The 25714-nt window shown below is 43.8% G+C and overlaps 1 protein-coding gene across 1 annotated transcript in view; it reads left to right on the forward strand.

The window, feature by feature from the left end:
- The window catches only part of RSPO4 (R-spondin 4), a 57779-nt gene that overhangs the window by 23385 nt on the left and 8680 nt on the right, over positions 1-25714 (forward strand). The window contains exons 3-5 of the mRNA XM_042461587.1: positions 16154-16342; positions 19177-19329; positions 21260-21445. Coding sequence (XP_042317521.1) covers positions 16154-16342; positions 19177-19329; positions 21260-21445 — 528 coding nt within the window. The remainder of the gene's footprint in view (positions 1-16153; positions 16343-19176; positions 19330-21259; positions 21446-25714) is intronic.

The following is a 25714-nucleotide window of genomic DNA, read 5'->3' on the forward strand; positions in this document are numbered from 1 at the left end:
AGGGCGCCTCCTCCTCCTCCCCGGCCTCGCGGAGGCTTTGGAGGAACCCGCGGCGCGGAGCTCGGACCGCGGAGCCTTTCAAGGCCCCTCTGGGCTTGGGGGAGAGGCTGCCTCCCAAGGCCAGGACGGCACTCAGAAGGCGGGCTCCTCGGATCTACGGAGGGCCTTCCAAAGGCCCCTCTGAGGGCTTGGGGAAGACGCGCTGTCTTCCCAGGCCCTAGAGAGGTCTTGGAAGGCTCTGCGATGTGGAGCCGCCTCCAGGGCTGGCTGGGGGGGGGAATCCCGGGGGTGGGGGCCAAACTGGGGCGGGACCGTGCGGGACCCGCCTCAAACCGGGAAAGTCCCGCCCCCAGGCGGGATAATTGGCAAGCCTACCCAGAAAACTGGACACAATATTCCAGGTGGGGCCGCCGACAGAGCAGAGCAGAATACCAGTGGCACTATTACTTCTCTTGATCTAGACACTATACTTTATTGATGCAGCAATAAAATTGCTGGCCTTTTTAGCTGCTGCATCACACTGTTCACTCATGTTCAACTTATGGTCTACTTGGATTCCTAGATCCCTTTCACATGTAGTTTCATTCAGCCAGGTGTCCCCAATCCTATATTTGTGCATTTTATTTTTCCACCCTAAGTGCAATACCTTACATTTCTCCGTGTTGAATTTCATTTTGTTAGCTTTGGCCCAGCAATGTATTGTGAATACATTGCTATCATGCATACAAATGAGTTATGGATGTGTAACTCTAGGTTGCACATTGGTAACTGTGATCACAAATTCCAGCCTGGTTCTTTAAATTATTGTTAGATTTCTTGCCTATGAATGCAATAACTCAAGACATCACTGACTGGTCTACATTGATGATAAAAATCATCCTCATCTTGCCATGAGCCAAGCACTCCTGATGTTTTTCAGGGAGGCCATTTTGAATATGCAGGTAATGCAGTTCAATCCAGTTTTGAAAAATTCTCCTTTTACCCCATTTTAAAAAAAAAATCAGGTTTTCCTGTGTGTGACCAGAAGGAGTTTTTGGTGAGAAGGACTGGTCCAGCAAACCTGTTGTGTGTCACCATGTGGTGGGGAGTTAGATTGGGCCAACCCTCCCTCTTTGGCCTCCCCATCCAAAGCAAACCTTGATTTTGCCATTATATATAAGGGGCACTATTTTGCTATTCCGTTTTTTTAGTGGAACTTGAGCATCCATGGATTTTGGTATCCACAGGAGGTCCTGGAACCAAACCCAAGCGGATACCAAGGGTCCACTGTATATAGGTTTAAATTTGTGGAGCTTATCTACATCGTTCATAGCTGCCTTGCCAAAAAATGATAATGCTTAGTAAAGTGGAAGGCAGTATGAAAAGAGGGAGACCACAATACAGGCAGATTGACTCCATCAAGGAAACTGTAGCTGCCTTGAGTTTGCAAGACCTGAGCAGGACAGCAGATGACCAGGGTCCTGCTTGCGCTGGCTAGGTTATTTCAGGGTGGGCACCCAGGCATATAGCTGCCCAATGTAAGAAAGGGGAGCTCCGGATCTTTCAGGAGTAACTTTTCAAAATCTGCAGTATGAGGAGTATACCCGGGTTTGGTGCTGAACAAGCTGGACATCGTCCGGACCATTTGCACCAGGCCAAGGATTGGGCCCTGCATCATCCAGTTTGCTGAGAGGAGATCCAGAGATTTCTGAAGTGATGAATCCTATTCTCAAAGCAGATTCGGCCCCCTTGGTATGCCCTACAAGTTTGGACTGAGACACAGAGCAGATTTATCGTTCCATGGTCATTACAGCCACCAGTCACCACTTGTTTCCTGGGAAGTCCTGTATTTCTTTTCCACTGTACAGTATTTCTTTTCCATTGTGTTTGAACTTGATGAAAGAAAGAAAAATAGTTTCCACTGGTGAAAAGGTTCCATTTCAAATTGCCCTTATGCTCTTTTCTCTTTCATTCTTTTTCTTTTTCTTTTCATGTCTTTTCTAGTTTTAAAACTAAGGAATTAGAAATGAAAAGAGTGATTCTATTTTTTAAAAGAAAAAAAGTTGGACAAAAAACTTGAGTCAGCTAAAAAAATGCCACAGGGTCCCAGCAGAGTCCCCAGAGATTCGTTGTTGTTATTTGGCGACTTATGGTGACCCTTGGTAGAAATTTGCCATTGCCTTCCTCTGAGGCTGAGAGAGTGGGGCCTGCCCAGGGTCACCCAGTGGGTTTTCATAGCTGAGCAGTTTTCAGCCCTGGTCTCCCAGAGTCCTCTGTAGCTATGCTGCAGAAATAAAGCAGTCTGATACCACTTGTCATGACTCTATCCTGCAGAATCCTGGGATTTGTAGTTTGGTGAGATATTCAGCCTCACAAAACTACAAATCCCAGGATTCCACAGGATAAAATCAGGGCAGTTAGTGGAGTCAAACTGCTTTATTTCTGGAGTGAGTGTGGCTACATCCAGTCCAACTCACAAACCACAACACCATACTGTCTCTCCTCCATGGAGATGCAGCCTGCAAAACAGATGCAGACAGCATTTGGCAAATACAGTCATAACACAGGCCATATAAACCCTTATGACTCCCAGATGCATGAAATGCTGGTAGCAACAGCCATATCAAGTCACACCATTGTCAAGGAGGGGCTGGCACTGGGGCAGATTCACTTGGGATATTTACCCAAGCTGACCTCCCAGAGCATGCTGAATATTGCTGCCTTCTTCCATCTCTGTTGGAGCCCATGATTGAGTAATAAAGCCAATACTTTGCATACAGAAGGTTCTGTGTCCAGCATCCCCAATTTAAAAGAGTCTCAGGAAGAAAGGTTCATGGTAGACAATGGTGAATCAGATCTTGGAAAATAATTTTGGGACTGCATCTGATTCCTGTATCTCCAAGTCAATGTCTTTTTTTGGCTACCCAAGGAAGGATTGGGCTGTTCAGTCTTTTCAGTGTTTGGAAATATTGCTTTTTCTGGACGACAGCTCTCAGAATTCCTAGGCAGTATTGCTAGTGGCCATGTACTTTTAATCTGAACATTAGAGGACCTGGAGGTGACTCTGATCTCCAGAATAGCTTGGAAAGTTTTCCAAGTTTGGACTAGAGCCTAAAATGGGTTTTACTGCCCCAATTGCATGGGAGATAGCACATGGCAGAAATGTTTGTCTGTACATTTTTTATCCGTCTTTCTCCCAAGATGATCAAGCTTGCCACCTAGATCTCTCTGTGGGAAGATCACCTCATACCCTTCAAGGGGGGGGGGTCTGGTGTTAGCTCACAATACATTTTTCTCTTTGAGGAAACTTTTGTCTTGTCACACAACTAAGTTTTCAGATTCCTCTGTTTTTGAATTGTAATCTGATGTCTCCTGATTCCTCTGTGTCTCTCGTCTTGTGATTTTATTTCTTATTTGAATTGTTCTTGCAAAGCAGCTGAAGCATTTTTCACAAGAAGAGGGTATACTTGATTGATTGACTGACTGACTGATCTCTGAAAACATTGGCCATGATCCTGCATCAGACACCTAGCTGCCATGTCATGCCTGTGACCTGTCTCTCAATCTGATCTCCAAACCCACCATAAAACCCAGGCAGATGCACCAAGGGATGGGGTTTTGAGGTGCAGATGAGTGAAGTGGTGCACCCAGATCCCCTCCCACTAACAAGGAACCCTGCAAAGTCCTTTCATGATTCCTGTTTTGCTGGTGAAAGGGACCTGGACATATCATCCTTCAATGCCCCACTCACCAGGGCCAGAAAATTTCATCCCTCATTGTGGCTGCCTGGATTTTAAGGTAGTTTCAGGAGGCATTTACAATGTCACCATGGTTAAGGTTGTAAGCATAGCCTACAACATTGTAACTGCCTAAGAGGATGCCATCCATTAATGTAAATTTACAACTCTCTGTGCCAAAGAATACTTGTCACAGAATTCTTCCTTGTCCAATCGTGTGTTTTTCAAAGCTCCACACAATTTTTAGTGGAGATGTGCAAATCCAAAACTCAAACCACTATGCCATGTTGGCTCTCCAGTTTTAAGCACTGAGGGATGGAATGAAAGGAGTCATATTAATGTATTATTATATTATTATCCTTTATTTATAAAGCGCTGTAAATTTACACAGCGCTGTACATACAATCTTTTTAATTAGACGGTTCCCTGCCCTCAGGCTTACAATCTAAAAAGACATGACATAAAAGGAGAAGGGAAAGGTGGTGGGGCTAGTAGGCTAATACATATAAAGTACATAGCAATACAGGAAATGGTTCGATAAAACAGGCATCAAAAGGACATCAAATAGTAAGCGACAATTAAGCAAGGCCTGGGAAGGCTTCTCTGAACAGGATGGTCTTCAACTCTGTTTTGAAGCTGGTTAAAGAAGTGATGGCCCTTGTGTCTCGTAGGGGAAGAAGTGAGGGGCAGCATTTAATGTAGCTGAATTTAATTGATATAGCTAGATATTAACATACCGATGTACATAATATACACAGAATGTTAAATAACATTGATAATTGAAGGGTTTTGCTGTGAAATATAGATAATTATGCTCATTGATAGTTTAAGAATTTATGTTAACGCTGTAGACTACAAGAAAAATTAACTGGTTAGCATGGATTCGATGAGATTATTGCAGGAAAGCATGACTTGTACTAACAAACAAAGGGTTTTACAGAACATGACAAATTTAGGAAGGTTTCAGAAGACAAACATATGTCATGCTTTTTCTTTATTTTTAAGCTGTTTCCAAATATGGAAGAGAATAATAATGTGACCGCCTTGGACTAATGGAAAATTTTTAAAAACCCATCTCTATTCAACTAATTTTCAAATAGTGAATAAACAGATAGGTAAATCCAGTTGATTCAGTTGCTCTAATCTAGGCCAAAAATACACTGCAGAAATAATCCAGTTTGAGACTGCTTTAGCTGTCCTGGCTCAATACTAAGGAGTTCCGAGAACTGTAGTTTTGTGACACATTTAGCCTTCTCTATCAGAGAACTCTGATGCCACAATAAACTACAATTCCCAGGATTCCCTAGCACTGAGCCAAGGCAGTTAAAGCGGTCTCAAACTGGATTATTTCTGCAGTGTGTTTTGGACCCTAGTCAACAATAGAATTTGGGCCATAGCTTTTTGCATGGTAAAGGGTATGCTAAAAGGTGGCGGAGAGAGTGGATCTATTTACAAAATTGCAAGCATCTAGGGCCCTGTCTGCAAAGGTGTGGGACAGCTTGGCCCCAGAGTTGTGCTCTGTCCCTCCCCTGTTGCAACACCCTCCATTCTGACACCTGCTGTCTGACCACACATGCATTCCACTGAGCCACACTGTGCGTCCATTGCCACCACAAGTCGTTTTGCTCTGAGGTCAAAACAAGGCACTGAGTGACAGTCATGTGGCTGAGCATCTGATTCTGACTTCAGAGCGACTGACCACCAGCAGCAGTAGACACATAGTGGGAAGCACATGCAGTCAGGCATCTGGTGAGAATGGAGGGCTTCAGATCTTCAGGGAAGATCTGGGACAAGCAGGAACTTTTCGTAATCCAGGATAAGAGGGGTAAAACCATCTGGATAAACCTGCCAGAAGATATTCAACAGCTCAATACGTTGGACCTTTCCACACAGGGCACAGAAGTAGGGTCAGTTTCGGCATTGCGACCAATCGCAATTTTGCGTCATATCGCATCATTCATTCACACCTGGGCGGCCCTTCCGAGACATCGAAGTTTTGCAAATCGGCCAATGCGTATCAGGCAAAAGTGAGGCAAGTGCAGATTGGATAACCAAACAGCCCAATACAATGTGTAGTGGCCGATGCGCATCGGGCAGCTTTGCGGCATGCTGCGGTGGGGCTCTGAACGGGGGAGGAGGGAAACATTTTAACTTCCGGGGGGTGAAGAATGAGGTCACTGTTTAGCGCATAATATCGGCGAGAACGCTTGCCTTTAGGCAACTTACGAACAGAAGGAAGTATGCACCATTTTCTGTGTGTGTGTGTGTGTGTGTGTGTGTGTTATGCACCCAACCATAAATACTACATACATAACTTATCTATAGTACATCAATTACTTATTTATATTACACATAGTGGTACTACAGCCAAAAGTGAGAGAGCCTTTTTTATGTGTATACCGCACATACTATACATTATACCATATATATTATACACACACACACACACCACAAACACAACACACCACACATATATATACCAAAAACCACACTGTGCCACAGCAAAAGTGTGATGCCGATATTATAGGTGTACACCCACACATCTGTCTGCTTGCAGTGTTTATATATATGTGTGTGTGTGTGTGTGTATACACACCACAACACCACACACAAAAACAAGATATACACACACTATACCACATAGTGATACTGCCAAAAGTGTGAAGCCGTATTTATATGTGTACACACACACCACACCATATATATATTATTACAACACAACAACATGTGGGAGCAGCCGGAAAGTGTAATGCTGCATGTATATGCTTACACACACATCTTCGTGTGTGGTGTGTATATATATTATATACTATCATATACACCCCCCCTCCCCCGACACAAAAAGGTTTCTGTTTTATCCCGTTCAGTGGGAAAATGGGCCCCAGCCCCGCGCGGCGGTTGTCCTGAAAGGGGAAAGGGCCAACGGAAGAGAGGGATGGGGGAAATTCCAGTGCAGCATCATGGGAAATTTGAACCCGGTGTCTTCAGGGGAGAACCAGTGGATTGGATGTACACACCAGCCAACAGCAGCAGAGGGTTCCGCACTGGCCAATCACATGATGACCCAGTGATCCCCTAATTTTGCAGAGCCGGTGCCTTCAGTTTGGAACCCAGCCATGAATACGCATCGGCCAAAAGCGTGATTTCACATTATATTGCCATTGGTCACATATGTATTCTGAGCTCACAGGTGTGGGACACCCCAATGCGATATAACGCGAATACGCATCGACCCAATGTGAAAACTGAGCCTACTTCTGTGCCCCGTATGGAAAGGTCCAACGGAAAAGAGCACTGAAGACCAGTCTCTTCCAGAAGGCTTATCTAGATTATTTTAAATTGTGACAATTTCAATGTGGATTGTTTTAAATGGGTATGGCTTATTTGTTCTTTTACAATTGATGCATATTTTGACCTGATGTGTTTAACTGATGTGCTTGTCTGTTCATTGTTGTTGTGCCACACCTCAATCCCATGGGGAGAGAGGGGGGTAAAGGAAAACAACAACAGCAATCTGCCTTGCTGGTGCTGAAGTGGGGCCGGCCATCATCCAGTCTGCTTGCACTGGAAACTGGACTTTGGGCCATGCATCGTCTGTCTTCCCACTAAAGGAACAGGGAACAGGGAGAGAGAGATGGCAATTGTATTTGGCCCTTGCAGACAGGGTCAAGTGAGGAAAAACCAATTCTTTATCAGATACTAATCTGATACAAAAAATTAGTCTGACACTTTCCAGTGTAAAGCAACTTATCGGGGGCCGAGGAATGACTAGATTGTAAAAAAGCCATAAACAAAACAAAACAAACCTTCAGTTTTGCTTTGTTTTGTTTGTTTTCTATTTGAAATGGTCCAGCCAGTTGGCAGAAGATGTGCAGGCAGTAATTCAACCCATAGGCCAGGGGTTTACTCTTATATATTTATTGTTTTATGTACAGCACGTGCAAATCTACAGCGTAACCTAATAATAATAATAATAATAATCACATAATAATAATAATAATAATTCAGTGTTTTATACAACTCTACTGTCACTCAGTTTTACATATGCTTGGTTCTTCTGTAAGTTTTTAGCAACACAACGATGGCTGCCTTTGTAAAACAAACAACAACTAGACTGTCATGTACACATGGGTATGCATATGCACACACACAAAGCACAAAAGCGACTGAAGGGAAATCTTTCTATCCTTTCTCTCTCTTTCTCTGGTTGTATCTACACTGTAGAAAATAAGCAGTTTGATTACTACAGTGGGGCCCTCTCCTTAGCGGGGGATCCGATCCGCCCATCATGACGTAACATAACACATAGCGTCTGCACATCACGTCGCACCAGTTAAGTCATGAGTGCACCATGGTGCAACTCAGACATAACGCACACATGGCCGGAGCAAAAAGAACCACATTTTGCGGGGGTTATTTTTCCTCTGCCGGGGAAGCCATGCGGTTTGGCGGCTGCGGCTTCCAGCGGAGGAGGAAACAGGAAAAAAATGCCGCTGCCGCTGCTCCAGACCTTCAAGCAGGTATGTTCCAGGGCCTATACCTCTTCTCAGTGCACTTACACGCACTCCATAAGCAGAGTAAAGTTATGTTTATGAGTGAGTATCTGCAGTACAGGCATTTAAACCACTGCCTGGGTTAAGGCCGGAACGCTGTGCCCAAAGCTGCCGGCTTCAGTCCTTCAGGACTGGAGCATGGCTTTAGCGTGGCTCAGCCTCTAGGATGCATGCCATCATTTAAACAGCATATCTCCAAAGTGGACCCTGAAAACAGCTTTATTTTGGCCTGTCTGTTTGGGGCCCATTGACTTCCAAAAAGACAATTAAATGGGTCCAAGGAGCAATCAAACCGGACTCTCCCTAGAAGCCAAGATGACTTTGTTGAAAAACTAAGAGGGGGGGAAATCTCTTCCAAAGGTTTTTGAGAACACTAACTACTATCTACTAACTACACTATACCATAAAAATGTGTTATTTTTTTACTTGTTGCAGCCAATGAAGTATCTCCATTTTAAGAAGGCACCTCGAGAGCCGTTTCCATGTTTTAAACCATCTCTCTTACTAGGTTCACAAACTTGCTCTTGATATACCTCTAAAACGGTCTGGCCTGCTTGGTGATTGTGTAACAAGCAAGTTAGCTGGCAATTTCAAAAGTGATTTTTTAAAAGTAACTAGAGAATAATTCAGTGGCACCAGCTGAAAATGATTGCATTTACAATTTGGTGCATTACTTTTGAAAAATGAATGCTTTCTGCCCTTGGCTACTTTTTTTTAACTTGTGACAATATACAGTGGTACCTTGGGATACGAATTAACCCAGCTTACGAATTTTCGGGATACGAATAAATCCCCTAGGGATTTTATTGTTTCGGGTTACGAAACGTTTTTCGCGGGTACGAAAAAAAAAACGCCGGGCGAGTTTTAATAAATGGCACGCCGGCGGGACGAGCCGCGGATTTTTTTCCCATTAGCGCCTATGGCAATTCGGGTTAACGAAGGTTTTTTTTTCGGGTTACGAAATTAAGCCGCGGAAAGAATTAATTTCGTTTAACCCCGAGGGAAGCACTGTATTAAAACTGCTTTGTAACATGTTACCAGTATGAATGCCATTGGCTACCTCAAACTGGAGTAGACCCTCTTTAGAATAAAAGGGTGGACATAGTTTGGCCACCCGTTCCTTATGTGGCCCTTGGATTGTAGTTTTGTGGTTCCCACCCAGTCCCCAGAGTTCCAAACCCCCAATGTTTTTTTTTAAAAAGGGAAATTTGGGGACAAGATTTGACTCACAAAATTACACAGAACCCCCCCAAAACAAATGCAAACACTCCCACCCCATCACTACAAAACTACCTCACAACCCTGTAAAAAAAAAAAAAAAAAAAAAACCCAAGATATCTGCTTTCCTTGCAGTGCCTCTCAAAATGGTGACATGATTTCACTTCTTCTAGCTAATTTGAGAGGGGACTGCAGAAAGAAAAACAGAGGTAGTTCAAGCTTGCTGTGTGTTTAACGACGGTGGGGATTTGGGCGGGGGGGGGGGGGGGTTGGCCCATGGCCCTGAATTCCCACGCAGCTGCCCACCCCAGCTTTAAAATCAATTGTTGAATTGTGAGTCAACAGAAACCATAGTACAAGTGGGATATTGACAAGCTGGAATGTATCCAGAGAAAGGCAGCCAAAATGGTGGAAGGTCTGGAAACCCCAAACCCTATGAGGAGCGGCTAAGGGTATGTTCCGTCTGGGATCCTACACACACACTGGGGAAGAGAAAGTTAAGGGATGACATGATATCCATGTTTAAATATTTGGAAGGGATGTCATCTTGAGGATGGGAGCAAGGTTGTTTTCTGCTGCTCCTGAGATTAGGGACACAGTGGAGCAATAGATGCAACACTACAGGAAAAGGAGAAGTCACCCATAGGGAACATTAGGAAAACTTTCCTGATGGTGAGAGGAGGTCCAAACATGTTGGAACGCACTGCCTTGGAGTGTGGTGGATTCTCCTCCTTTGGAGGATCTTAGGCCCCATTCATACTGGCCTAAAAGACGTGGAGGGAACTGGGATGATCCGGATGCCCCTCCCCCGAATCGCTCCGTTAGCAAGTGCCCACTACAAAATTTGAAATCAAAGCATTCTGTTTGAAATTGAATGCAATGCATTCTGTGCTGCCGGCGAGGGGGCAGGGCGCTGTCAATCAAGCGATTGTCATGGTGACGTTTTGCAGGACATCGGAAACGTGTCCTCCCTCCTCCCTTTTTTAAAGAGCCAGGCACAGGGTTAATTTTTTTTATAAACCTGTGGTGCATTTGGGTCAGATCTGCCCCGTCCCCAGGCAAAAGGGATGGAATTGTCATGCATTTTTTTATGCTTTTTAAAAGCAACATTTGTAGCTTTCCCTTTGCTCCAAAAAAAAAAATTGTTTTTAAAAAATGTAACACTGATGTAAGTGAGGTCTTTTTGCAACATTGTAGCTTCCCCCTCTGCTGAAACTGACCCCTTTTCCTCCTGCTACACTTTGCCATTGCCTCATGAGGGCTGAGAGGAGAGTGACCTAATGGAATCATTGGGAATACAGAGAATAAATGGGAAATGCAGCGCATTAATAATAAAATAATAATCCAGGAGCAAGAGGAAAAAAAGCACAAGCAAGCACACAGACATGTCACCCCCCAAAAAAATGCGCACTAATAAACTGGTCAAAAGAGGCTGCTTGAAAAGGGGGGGGGGGTTGTTGCTTTGATTGGGGGTTGGACTGGATGTCCCTTGGGGATCCCTTCCAGCCTGGGATCGTGAGGGAGAAGAGCAATGGGGGAGGGGGCTGCGGGAGCGGGAAAGTCAGACCACCCCCCCTTTTCCCTCTGACACACACACACCACACACACACACCACGAGAGAGGAGAGAGAGAGCGAGAGAGAGAGGAGAGGAATCTCTCTCCCTGCTTCAGCTGCTGGAGGCCTGCTGCTGCCTGGCCAGCGCCCTCCTCCTCCTCCTCCCGCCCTCCCCTGGCGTGCCAGGCTGGCTCTCAGGGGAGCCCCTCTCTGGTGCCAGGCTCCAGGCTGGAAGCGGCTGCCTCCATGGGCATGCAATGTGCCCTCCTGGGGTTGGCCAAAGTCCCCCAGCAAGAGAGGCGGCCTTGAATGGCCCCGGACGGGAGCAGGGGCCAGCAGGAGAGCAGGAGGGAGGGAGGAGAGAGGAGGAGGAGGAGAGCATCCCCTTCCTCCCGGCGCCAGGAGCCCTGCCTGCTCCTTGCCCAGCAGCAGCCCTTCTGCCCAGGGCTCTTTCCTCCTCCCCCTCCCCTCCGATGAGGGGAGGAAATGCCTTGCCCTTTGCCCACCCTCTGACCTAAATCCTCCCTCAATTTGCCTCGATCGTGATCGAGGCCAAAGTTCTCATTCCCAGGACCCGGGGTTTTTAAAAAGAAATGGTATTTGCGCCGATTTCAAAAGACCCGCGCTAGGGGCCATTTACCACGGAACGGGTGTGCAAGCCTCGGATTCGCTTGTGTGGAGATTCGGGGTGAGTATGAACTTCACGTGATTGAATCGGTTTCGAACCGATTTTTTTGGTAGTGTGAATGAGCCCTTAGAGAGGCTGGCTGGCCCTTAAGTTGGGAAGCTTTGAATGTGGTTTCCTGCATGGCAGAATGGAGTTGTACTGGATGGCCCTTGAGATCTCTTCCAATTCTATGATTCTATGATTCTAACCTTTAGTGAACTCTCTTTGATTTAATGGGTCTACTGTAGTTGGTACTAACCAATAGCACCCAGGTCTTGATGTTCATATTTCTCCTACAACATCTGAATCTCTGGGGAAGAAAAAGAAAAAGAATGACTGTCTCCAGAAGACTCAGAAGATTTAGGCCAACATTAAAGGTCAACAAATTATCAACTATTTTGCCTTTGCATTCTTGCCACCGGTGGAAGGAGAGTAGGGAATGAGGTTTGTTGCATTCTTCTCATGGCGCCGGGATGTCTTGGGACAAAGGATGAGCGGAGTGGAACAGTTCCATCCCATAATTTTTTTCTGGGACTTTGAAACCCAACTTGGTTCTGCTCTGGTTAGATTATGGTTGGAAAATACAGATTGCAGAACTTCAGGATGGAACAAATTCTGTATATGAGCTATGGCCATTAAAAAAAAAAAACCTAACAACATTGCGGCGACCACCACCATTAAAAAAGATAATATAATATAAATTGTATGTACAAATAAATAATAATAAATAAATAATCTCCATTATCTTCTCTACCTTTGTAACTTTGCACCATTTTGGAACTGGCTAAGGCAATGGAAAGAAAGAATGCAAGAATTGAAGGGAAAAAAAGCCCCAGACATTCTTGTGAAGAGGACACCAAGGATGGACTCTAATATGTGGTACTTGTACATGGAAACTGCATCATTGTGTAATTTCCGTATTTGAGTACCACATATTAGCTGCTTCTTTTCTATCCTTTTCTTATTTGTGAAATTGCACCATCGTGTAATTGCACAAATTAGAAAAAAAAGCGAAAACAAAACCATGCTTTATGAAATTTAGTCGTTCAATTTTCCTGGGAAAAAATTCCCAAAATATTCTTTTGGAATCTAACCACAAAATGGATTCTGCCCAGCCAAGTCTTTATCCAAAAAGCATTGCTGGAAAAAGAAAGACAGAAGCTCAAATTAGGAGAGGATCCATTCAACGTAGATCCTGAAAAAGTTCTGGCGATTCCAACTGGGAGATGACTCTGGTCTCATCCTGGAAAAAAAAACAAAAAAAAAAAAAAAAAAAATAAAAAAAAAAAAGAAAAAACACCTATCTTCATGATCTGAGGAAGCCAGCTGTCTCCTTCAACCAAAATATGTTTTCTGCATACCTCAGTAGGCTTAGTCAATTTAATTCTAGCTCTTCCTTGATTGTCCTTCCAGTGCCACCGTCTGTCAACTATCCTTTGTTTGTGGCTAGCTTTTAGAACATCTGCATCCCATTGAAAATCCCAAGGTTTTGAATCTAGCATTTAAAGTCAGTGCTCCACAAAATGATTCAGTGCTGATCTGAAATGCTTGGTTTTGGATTTGGGATTTCCCCCCCCATGGATTTTGGAATATTTGCATTTACATAATGAGATATCTTGGAGATGGGACCCAAGACTAAAAATGAAATTCATTTATGTTTCATATGCAACTTTCATACACAATATTTTTAACAACGTTGTGGGTGAAACAAAGTTTATATACCCTAAAGCAAAATTGTTGCTATCTCAACCACTCATGTGGACAATTTTGATTTTGGAGTGTTTTGGATTTCCAGATAAGGGAGACTCAACCTGTAGTTTGAATCCATTGGTTGCGTTCCAGTTTCTGGAGCAACAGAAAACAAGCTGGCTGTATCTTTTACAAAACATTCCTTCAGATATATAAATACAGCTCTTTATGATGATACCAACAAGTCTTAAAATGGGTTGATACCAGAAGTGAGAAACATTTGACCTTAATGAATGACTACTCCCATCATCCCTCAACTCTAGAGTTTATGGGAACAGCTCAAAAACATCTGGAGATCCATAGGTTCTCCAGCGTTGGGACCTTGGTCTTTGCTCACTAGAGCAAATAGTCATCTGCATTTCTTTATCTTTAGGCTTTCTTGTTGATGGACATATATCCCAGTGAGTTGGATTTTAACAAGGTGTAGTATGAGGACAGCAGATGGACTTGCAGTTCCATGTCTGGCTGAATGGGGCCTTGCTAGCTCCTTCTAGCCATGAAAAAGAATTTGAATGAAGGACATTTTTGCATGCAAGGCTATTCCTTGAATATTTTTGTGGCCTGTAACTGCTAGGAGTACCACTGACTTTTTGAATGGATGGTATGGCTTGGTAATAAGATTGCTAGATCTGGTCCACTCCTGAGTCTCCAGTTTTCATGGGTCATCTCCAGGCAGAAGACAAGGGTGAAAATTTGGGGGAGAATCAGGTCCAGGCAATAGGAGAAGGCTGTGTTTCCAGCTCATCTAGAAGCTTGCTACAGTTTGCAAGGCTCGATTGGTTGCTGCAACTTCCAGTGACCCTCCAGGAGGTATCTATATTTACATAGTTGATTCTTCTGCTCTGCTCTGCATCAGCCTTCTGCCTAGAAGTACGCAAGCTACTGTAAATGCTCCTTATTATCCCATCTCCCCAAGTTAGGGAGAATAATAATTCCCTCATTTCATTTTGATTGGGAAGCCACCCCTTTAACTTAGATTTCTCTCTTAATTTCCAGACAGGAAGATATGCTCTCTCTTTCTTAATCTCTGTATTTATGTATGTGTTTGGCTGAGCATCTGAGAGCAACTGTGATTGGTATTTAATGCATAACACTTAATGACATCAGGTTTTGTCTTGGAAAACACAGTGCCTGTGACAAGCTTAAGCAGCCATATTTGCTGGCCTTATTTAATATGACAGAATGTCAGTTTTTCAGACCCCAAAGTGGACTTCTGGACACTTCCAGGTTTGGCATGGGGAAATTGGGCAATTTTGCCAGTCTGCATGGTTCCCAGAGGGTTGCTGGGCCATAAAACCCACCCATCTGTCACAGGTGTCCACTCCCACTTTTGAGCTTCTCTCATTCTTTGGAAGAGAAAATGGAAGATAAGCATTTTTGCAATGATGTTTTGTCATGTTTACCTGCACTACATAACTATCAATTTGATAGGGACGCTTCCTGTTAATTCTTTGTCATCCCACTTTTTCTGATGCTTTGAAAATGGCTCTCTTTCTCCTCCTCCCTTTGTGCCCAACTTACTTCAGTTTCTGCAAACACAGTTCAAACTCCAAACGTAGTTTGCATTCAGTCCGCTCAGTAATGGAGAGAGAAGAGAGGGGAGAATCTTATCCTTCCCAGTAAATTCAGGCAAAAGCAAACTGCTGTAGCCTCTCCTAGTTTTTCTGTTCTTCCTCATTTACAACTTTGACCATCAAAATCTAACATTGCTTTTCCCAATGTAACCTAGTTTTCATCTGTTAGAGGGAATGCCAACATCCCTCCAGTCAAATTTACTGTTTTGGTTAGTGATGCTCATTCAAATATTTGTCCAAGGGATATTTCTGAAAGGAAATGAGCACTTTCTGTTCATTCAAGTATTTACTAGAATGAAAGCACAGGCGAAACTATCATGGCATTTTCTTTGCAAGATTTGTTCAGAAGGGATTTGTATGAAATAGTGTCTTTGTATAAAATAGCAAAATCAAGGTTTGATTTTTGGAATTTATATGTTTTTTGGAATATGTTCAGGTTGTGGATGTTTTAGTCTCTGGATAAGAATCTGTGGATATGGAGGGATGGCTGTACTTCAATTTCCTCATCATCTAGGTTGAATTTATGTAAATTCTCTATGGTCTTTATTTTTGTTTTCTTAATGTTCAACAGTAAACCTGCCTTTGCACTTTCTTCTTTGACTTTCCCAAGCAGTCATTCTAAGTCTTTGGAGATTTTGAGATGGGGAAAAAAGCCGGGAGTAAAAGGCATGCTCTCAACAAAGTCATGCGATTGCCCTGAAGATTTTCAGACACATTGCGCTGATTCAGGACTTATCCCTGGAAGAACCAGGAATGTTCCAGCACCAAACCATTTCTGGGACTTCCCCATGAATGGTTTCTTGCTGGCACATTCCTGGTTCTTCCCAAGAGAAGTCCTGGATGAGGACGATGTGTCTGAAAATTTTCAATACGATTGCAGACTTTGCCAGGACTATGCCTTTGATTCTCGGCTTTTTTTCCCTCTATGAAAATCTTCTTTGCTGACTGGCCTCAACACAATTGGTTTGTCCCAGCTAAAATCAACCCATTAAATTACTTGTCAAATGGGGAGTCATCTTGTAGGTAATTCCCATTCATTTCATAGGTCTAATCTGATCTAACAAATGGATGCAGGTTGATGTTGCTGTACACTTTGCATCTCTGTTTTCTCTCTTTCCCAGTAAGCCCCACACTGTTTGAGAACTGCACAGGATGCGTTATGTGTTCAGAGGACAACGGATGCATCTCCTGCCAGCAGAGGCTCTTCTTACTCATCTGGAGGGATGGGATCCGCCAGTACGGAGCCTGCGTCCATGCCTGCCCGCCAGGGTACTTTGGGGTGCGAGGCCAAGAGGTCAACCGATGCATTAGTAGGTGGCGGATTGTGAAAATTGGGTCTCTATCCCATGATGCACCATACCTTCCTTCATTGATTAGATGTGTGGGTTTTTAGAGGCCAGGTTACAGTGTAGGGAGGAGTTGAAGGGGAGAAAACACCGTGAAATGCTAGAAAAAATTAATGCTAGAAATTCTGGCTACAGAAATATAGAAACAGAAGAAACAGCTCATGAAGAAGGATTTTCCTAAAACACCTCAGCAAGACAAATAAAAGCCTTTTTAATAACACCATGGCTTAGCAAAGCTTTGTTTTACGAAAACGCTGGAGTACAGCTTTCATTTTCCAGCAAGTTACAGTGTAGAACACATGTCAACACAATGTGTGTGGTTAGACTACACATTAAGTGGAGTGCATATTGCCTGTTTTTCTCTCCCAATAGGATTTCCTTAGAGCAGTGTGCCTTAGTAATCAGACTTGCAAATTTAGGCAATGTTTACTTTCCAATGATCAATCATGAAACAATGCGCCTAAATGCAAAATGTGTAACAGGACAAACAGGTATCTTTCACCACTTGATGAAGCACCTCTTCTCCGTAAATATGAGTTAATTGTATCATCTACCATATATACTCGTGTATAAGTCGCCCTCATGTATAAGTCGAGAGAAGGTTTCAGGATCAAAATCCTGGATTTTGATATGACTGGTGAATAAGTCGAGGGTAAAACTTAGGGAGCCATAAGGAAGGATGGAAAGGGGGAAATACCACTTCCGTCCGTCTCCTTCTCTGGACCTCTAGGAAGCAAGTGAATTTAAATGGAGATTTGTTTCCACAGGAAGCAAAGGCTTGCAAAACGGACCAGGCAAGTGCTTTTCAATGGGGAGATTTCCCTATAGGAAGGAGAGCCTTGCAAAGGGACCAGGGAAGGAGAGCCTTGCAAAGGGACCAGAGATGGAGAGCCTTGCAAAGGGACCAGGGAAGGAGAGCTTTAAAACAGACCAGAAAAGGAGAGCCTTGCAAAAGGACCAGGGAAGGAGAGCTTTGCAAAACAGACCAGGGAAGGAGAGCCTTGCAAAAGGGACCAGAGAAGGAAAGCCTTGCAAAGGGACCAGGGAAGGAGAGCTTTAAAATGGACCAGGGAAGGAGAGCCTTGCAAACAGAGAAGGGAATGAGAGCCTTATAAACGGAGAAGGGAAGGAGAGCCTTGCAAACAGACCAGGCAAGTGCTTTTCAAAGGGGAGTTTTTGCGGTAGGATAGGGAGGAAAGGCTTGCAAACGGACTGGAGGGGGAGGAATTTAATTGAGATTGGGGCACCAAGCTTTCTTGTTATAGGACCTTTCTAAGCACTATTGCTGCATTGACCCTTCTATAAATCTACTCAAGATTTTAGGGGCAATTTTTGGGCATAAATCTCTCGACTTATAGTCGAGTATATACGGTAGTTAGCTCTCTCTCTCTCTCTCTCTCTCTGTGTGTGTGTGTGTGTGTGTGTGTGCGCCAGTGAGTGAGTGAGTGAGTGACAGAGGGAGGGAAGCATATTAAATAATTTAAAATGGAGGAGGCTAAATAGAGTGCAAAATGACAAATCCCAGAATTCCATAGCATTGAGCCATGACAGTTAATGCAGTGTCAAACTGCATTATTTCTGCAAATGCAGCCTGAGTCAGTGGAGTGGTGAACTTCACAAGACCATATAAAGTGTTGAGCCCTCTCCCCAAAATAGGTTCAGCAACCTCAAGTAGGTCCTTTAAAGTCCAGGTTTAAACCTGGGGTGGATTAACTGCCACCAATGAGATGAAGACATCATCCTTTGCTCTCTTTCATTTGCAGTTTTCCCATCTTCTGCCTTTTTCCTTAACGTTAAAGAAAAACTCCACCACAACATTATGTGACAAGATGGAATAGGTGCCCAGTTAATTTGACTTGTAGCCCTAGAAGCAACCTCAGCCACTTTTTCTGTCCTGCCATGTTTGGAGTTTTGTTTGTTTGATTGATTTAAAAGAAGAGGTTTATGGGCTGCTTCGTGTTGTGTTGTAGTCTAACAAATCCTTGTGCCATGGGATTCCTCCAAGGATAGATTTGGGCTCAGAATTTTTAAAATCTATCTAATCTCTGCTACTTCTGGTCAGGGACAAGCAGTATGATACAAAGAGAGGGAGGGAGGGAGGGGTAGATTCAAATGATGAAATAGATAGAGCATGATAAATAGAAATATACAAGGTATGAAGGATTAGAATTAAGTGAAGCCATGCTGGCTGGAGGCTTCTGGGATCCAATTTTGGGAGAAAGGTGGGATATCATTGCAATAAATAAATAAATAAAAATGGTACAAATAAATTCTTCTAGAACATAGCCACATAGCCTGAAAAACCCACAAAAAACTAAAAATGGTACAGCTATATCACACAAGAAAACAAAGTGGAAATGGAGCCAGAGAGTATCAGCTTGTAGCACTTCAGCTCTCTTCCTACAGGAGACATTTGTAAAAGTGTGTCTTTTATCGAATGGATTTTTCCAGGTAGAAACAAGACATGCTTTTACAACCATCTCTCATGGAAAGAGAACTGAAGTGCTACAACTCATGCGGTAAGGCACAGGAAAAATGCTGTTCTCTGGCTCCATTTTTACTTTGCTTTCTCATGCAATAAGGCTTGCATTCCCCAAGTGACAATTAAATTGAATTGGTAGTCCCAAACATTAATCTTCCCAAGGCCTGCAATCTGCACTGTAGCTTTCTTCTCCTCTCGGCCTTCTCATGGGTCCCCTTCATATTGGGAAGAGTTGGTATGCTTTCAAAAGAATATTTATGTGCATGTTTTACTTGACCATCACTAAAGCCCACGGGTTGTTTCTTTGCCTCTGCAGAGTGCCGGTCACCCAGCTGTGACAGCTGCTTCAGCAAAGATTTCTGCATGAAATGCAAAGAGCAATTCTACTTGCACAAAGGCAAATGCTTCAGCACGTGCCCGCCAGACACGATGGCCCAGCCCAATACCCAGGAATGCCTCAGCAAGCCAGGCAAGTAGCCTTTGCCCCCTTGGGATGCCAGTCACCATTTAGCCCACGCCAGGCTTCAAGAGCTTTGATGCTTCCACAACTAGAGAAGTACCAAGAGTGAGAAACTCCAAGTTGTTGCGTGAGCAACTAGAGAAGGCATTGACAACGGTGTAGAAGCGAGGGTCCGGTTTTCCCCAAGGCCACCCCTCTGGCCACATCCTACCACTGCAAGCTCAAATATCTCCATTTTCCTCCTCTCAAAATGGTGACAGGAAACGATGTCCTCTCACTTTTTTCCACCATTATGGGAGGCTCTGCAGAAGAAAACAGAGTTATTTGGACCAGACCCACACAATGGGTCTTAGGCACAGAAGGGGGATATTTTGAGTCTAAAAACCCCAATCACAACGAAGTAGCAGCCATGAATATGGAACAGTTATCTAGAATTATTCCGTTGTAACTGTTCTATATTCCTGATCACTACTTAGTTATGGATATGACACTCTTGCTGTGATCATATTGTTTGTTGTGGTGTGCCTTCAACTCATTTACAACTTATGGTGACTCTCAGGCAAACCTATCACAGGGTATTCTCGGTAAGATTTGTTCAGAGTGAGTTTTGCCTTTGCCTTCCTCTGAAGCTGAGAGAGTGTGACTTGTCCAAGTTCACCCAATGGGTTTTGATGGCTGAGCAGGGATCCAAAACCTGGTCTCCAGTCATAGTCCAATGCACAAAGCACTACACCACACTGGTTCTCACGAATATTGTAATACCACTCTACTGCTTTGTTGTGCATTAGCTGCCTGGGGAGATAGAGGTCCATTGTGTCAGTGATCGAAGCGAAAGACATGTCTATTGGGAGAGTCAAGCCAAGAGAGGTTACTTGGTTAAATATACTTAACTAAGGCGGGATACAGACCACCCAAAAAGGGTGGTCTGCCGCTGCCCTGGTTTGCTGCGCAAGGCAGCTGCAGCGGACAAACCGCGCAGCTCCCTCAAACAGCAAAAAGAACCCGCAAAAAGCAGGTTCTTTCTGCGGCACCATTATGACGCTGCAAGGCGCCAATGGGGCACTTGCGGAGTCCCAAAGGCACTGGGACTTGCAGACGTCACGTCAAAATGGCGGCACCCGTATGTACAGGGCGCCGTCATTTTGACGCTCTCATCACATGTGAGGGGCGAGTCATGTTTGGAAGTGCCGCCCCTCACACGTCACGACAGCGCCCCATAGGGCCCATCTAACCAGTGCCTAAGTATGTGATACAGAACAGTGCCCTAGATGAGATAAAATTGCAGCTGGTGGTAGGAGCAGTTTGTGTGTCCTGGATGAGCAACCTTCTGAAGTTTGAAGAAGGCAAATGTGGGTAGAATAAAAGAATTATACAATCATAGAGTTGGAAGAGACCTCAAGGGCCATCCAGTCCAAGCCCATTCTGCCATGCAGGAACTCTCAATCAAAGCATCCCTGACGGATGACCATCCAGCCTCTGTTTAAAAACATCCAAAGAAGGAGACTCTACTACTCTCCAAAGGAGTGTGTTCCACTGTCTAACAGCTCTTACTGTCAGATAGTTCTTCCTAATGTTTAGATGGAATCTCTTTTTTCTGTAGCTTGCATCCATTGTTCCGTGTCCCATTCTCTGGAGCAACAGAAAACAAGCTTCCTTTGCTCCATCCTCAATATGACATCCCTTCAATTACTTAAACAGGACTGTCATATCACCTCTTAACCATCTCTTCTCCAGGCTAAACATACCCAACTCTGGAGAAGAGACATAGTTCTCCACCCATGAGGTAGAAGGTGATAAAGAAGGCCTCACTCTGCCTAAAGCAGCTACCAGGCAGAATCAACAGTGCTAGACTAGATAAAGAAAGAGTTTGGCCTGAGAGATGGCCTGTTCCTTTTATTCTGCTGCTTGATTGTGGTTTATTTCTTACTTTCCCTCCCAGAAAAGTGTGAGATGGGTCCGTGGGGCCACTGGAGTCCCTGTACCAACCAAGGGCGGACATGTGGCTGTCGATGGGGCTCAGCAACACGGATCCGGGAAGCCATCAAGAACAGCAAAGAGGAGATGGAGACATGCCCGACTCAGTCTGAGTCCAGGAAATGCCGCATGAAGAAGCACTGCCCTGGAGGTAGGGATCTAAATCCTCAACCTTATCATCTTCACCTGCAAAGCCAAATACAGCATATGCTGAAAGCTGCACGGGGAGAAGGGGCGGCACGTCCCATAGGGAACAATGGGATGTGTGCCCGTGGCATGCGCGCACTGCCGCGCCACCGCAGAGGTGGAATTTGCTTTAAGTGGGGGAGTCCAGAACAGATCCCCGCATAAAGAAAGGGCACACTGTAATTATGATAGCTTTCTTCCCACTGTGGAAGGAAATAAATAGTCCTGTACAGTACTTTCCCTGTATTCCAAGATCCTGAAGTGCTGTGTAGAAATTATTTTGAATTTTTAAAAAATGTTCATTTTTGGGCACAAAAATCCTGTTTTCTGCACAGGGAAAATTGTTTTCTAGGCAAGAAACAGTGTATCCTACAGGAAACCTGATTTCTGGGCAGAAAACACTTTTGTCCAATTCCCGTGTTTCTACCTGGAATAATTTCCCCGCTTCTGCTTCCGCTAGCAAAGATCTTTTTATTGGGGGAAGCACTTGGTTTTTAGTAAGTTGTGGCAGATGGAGCTTTTAATGGTGTACGTGTGTTAGTGTTTCTATTTTATGTTTTAAATGTATTATTAAGGCTGCTTTTAGTTTGAGCTTTTAAGTTGTGCTTTTAAATAAGATTCTGGTTTAGTTGGGTTTCAACTTTTCATTAATAGTTGTTTTTTTAGTTGCACTATGTTTTTAAAGGGATGCAGCAGCTTAGTGGTTAAGATGCCAGTTCTGACAACTGGAAGATCAGAAGGTTGGCAGTTCGAAGCCCAAGTGCTGCATGATGGGGTGAACTCCTGTCACTAGTTCCTGCTTCTACCAAACTAGCAGTTCAAAAGCATGCAAATGCAACTAGGTGGGAAGGTAACATCATACAGAACAGTCATGCTGGCCACATGACCACCAGAGCAGTCCTCAGAAAATGCTGGCTCTTCAGCTTAGAAATGGATATGAGCACTGTCTCCTACATTCATGTCAAGAGACTAGCTTTACCTTTACCTTTAAGTCACCTTGAATCCTGTGTGGGGTGGGGGAGCAGGAAATAAACAAGTACTTCAGCATGTTTGAATCTTCTTGTTGTTGTTGTTGTGTACCTTCAAGTCATTTCTGACTTATGGTGACCAAAAGGCTATTGCAGGTTTTCTTGACAAGATTTGTGTATGTGTGTAGGTGGCTGTGTGTGTGTGTGTGTGTGTGTGTGTGTGTGCGTGCTTTTGCATCTCTCTGAGGCTGAGAGCATGTGACTTACGCAAGGTTACCCAGATACAGAAGTGGCCACACTGGGGTAAGGGCTACTGCCCTTAAAATGTGAGTTTGGGAGTGAGTTTTGGTTGTTGCTCTGTGAATGGAGAATTCCAACCTACATAACAACCAAAATGGGTTAGATTAGCTAGGGTTACCATACATTCTTCTTTTCTACGACATGGCCTCTTTTTCAGAGTGAAAATTTCATCTTGCTTGAAAGTAAAACAGTGAGCCCTTGATATCCACTGAGGTTTGGTTCCAGGAACCCCCGGGGATACCAAAATCTGTGGATGCTGAAGTCTTATTCAATATAATAGTGTAGCAAAATTGTGTCCCTTATATAAAAGGGACATAATTTTGTCATCCCATCTCCAAGATAAAATCAAGATTTGCCTACAATAGCATAAGTTGGACATTTACTGTTGTAATTCACGCACAAGATGGCTATCATGGTTTTCTACACCAAAATCTTTCAGTGCCGTCAGCAGTCTTTTGAACCAGGCACATTGTTTTCTGAGCAAAAATGTGGCGTGCTTTTAAAAAAAGAATCACAGAAAACACAAGCTTTTTTGCACCAATTAGTTTTTACTACTACTACTACTACTATTATTATTATTATTAAAAGTCCCAAAGTGCGGGAAATTGTGCAAAAAACCAATAACCCCCTTCTAATCTTCTCAGTCAGGAGACAACTTGAGAAAGCTTTCATTCCTGGATTACCGAATCAAACAAGTCCAAATGGACATCCCTAGTTTAAATGAAGTGGGGGAAAGCAGAGAAGGCTCCAAATGGAAGAAAGATGGATTTCATTTGGGTTTATTAAAAAAAAAATCTGACGATTGTGCAGATCAGGCATGGAGAGATAACTGAGAAGTCCACACTGTGTCACGTTTGGCCTTCAGGGTGTGTGGCTTCATAGTAGCAGAGCACCTGGTTGGTCTATAGAAGGTCTCCAGTTCATTGTTTGGCATCTCAAGTTGAAGGGTCTCAGGTGTCAGATTTAGGAAATACCACTTTCAACTTGAGGTAATGGCTGTCAGTCAAAAGAGACTGTAGCAGTCTGTTCCAGATTAAATCATGGCTGATATTGCAAATGTCCAGGGGATTCCCCACCACTACCACCGTATCCATAACAGGCTGAGTCTCCCTTATCCAGAATTCCAAAATCCGAAATACTCCTAAAGCCAAAACTGTCCACCTGGGTGGCTGAGCTAGTGATGCCTTTGCTTTCTGATGGTTCAGTGTACACAGACTTTGTTTCATGCACAAAATTATTCAAAATACTGTGTATAAAATTACTTGTAGGCTATGTGTAGAAGGTGAATATGAAACTTAGATGAATTTCATGTTTAGACTTGGGTCCCATCTCCAAGATATCTCATTATATATTTGCAAATATTCCAAAATCGTGGGGGAGGGGATCCAAAATCCAAAATACTTCTCGTCTGGAACCCTTGCCCTATAAGGAGTGGCTTACAGAGCTGAGTATGTTTGGCTTGGAGAAGAGAAGGTTAAGGGGGTGACATGGTTGTTGTTGTTGTTGTTGTGTGCTTCCAAGTAATTTCTGACTTTAGGTGAGCCTAAGGCAACCTTATCATGGGGTTTTCCTGCCAAGATTTGTTTGGAAGAGGTTTGCCATTGCCTTCCCCTAAGACTGAGAGCATGTGACATGCTGAAGGTCACCCAATAGGTTTCATGGCCAAGCTGGCAATCGAACACTAGTCGCCAGAGTCATAGTCCAACACTCCAACCACTACACAGTGTTTAAATATCTGAGTGGATGCCATACTGAGGAGGGAGCAAGCTTGTTTTCTGCTGCTCCAGAGAATAGGAAATGGAGCAATGGATTCAAGCTACAGGAAAAGAGATTCTACTTCAACATTAGGAAGAACTTTCTGACAATAAGAGCTGCTCAGTAGTTGAATGTGCTGCTGCCTCGGAGGCATCTCTTTCTTTGGAGGTTTTTAACCAGAGGCTGGATAGTCATCTGTTGGAAGTGCTTTGATTGTGTCTTCCAGCATGGCAGAATGGGATTGGATTGGATGGCCCTTGGGGTCTCTTCCAGCTCTGGGATTCTATGATTCTTGCCCCAAGCATTTTGGAGAAGGGATCCTCAACTTGTACTTCTTTTCCCAGTATTTTTGGCTGGAATCCTTCTGATCTCTTACACATGTGTAAGTTCCCTTATGGAGCCATTTGGATGCACATTGGGCTTGCATTATTGATGACTGATTATAGAATCATAGAATTACAGAGTTGGGAGAGATCTCAAAGGCTATTCAGTCCAACCCCATCCTGACATGCAATCAAAGCACTCCCAACAGATGACTAGTGGCCATCCAGCCTCTCATTAAAATCCTTCCAAGGCAGAGTGATTGATTTCCTTTATATGCCAACTTTCTCCTGGAGTGAGACTCAAGGCAGCTCACAAAATAAATCAACCAAGGAGTTTATCACACTGTAAATAATGCAACTTTTCCCTGATGCGAAACAGTTGCTTTGGGCTTAACAGTGGGTATTATTGCAGGTGAAATTGCCACCGTTGCCACCAGGCGATGGCAACCCAGGTCCAGGTGCACTCAGCCAGCCACTTTGCAAAACTGGGAGCTTGCCATTTTTGCAAAAGGTGTGGCTGGGACCCAGGTTGCAGTCACCTGGCAACCAGCGGCGATTTCATGTGTGATAATACTCTCTGTTAACCCCAAAAGCGACTGTATCCCGTCAATGATAAGTCGCATTATTTACAGTGTGATAAACTCCTCACACCCCACAATACCATGTTTAAAACAGTTTAAACAATTTTAAAACCAATTAAAATTGTTGTATTTAAAACAGTATCAAATTATTTTAAATATATACAAAAGTTAAAATGAATAAATGAAGCATACACCCTGATAAGAAGACTCCCTGCTTATACATTAAAAGCTTGCTTAAATGAAAAGGCCTTTGCCTGCCAGGGAAAGGAGAGCAAGGAAGGGGCCAAGCATGGAAGGGAGTCCCAGA

This window comes from Sceloporus undulatus, chromosome 4 (genome assembly GCF_019175285.1).
Source record: "Sceloporus undulatus isolate JIND9_A2432 ecotype Alabama chromosome 4, SceUnd_v1.1, whole genome shotgun sequence".
NCBI classification, from domain to species: Eukaryota; Metazoa; Chordata; class Lepidosauria; order Squamata; family Phrynosomatidae; genus Sceloporus; species Sceloporus undulatus.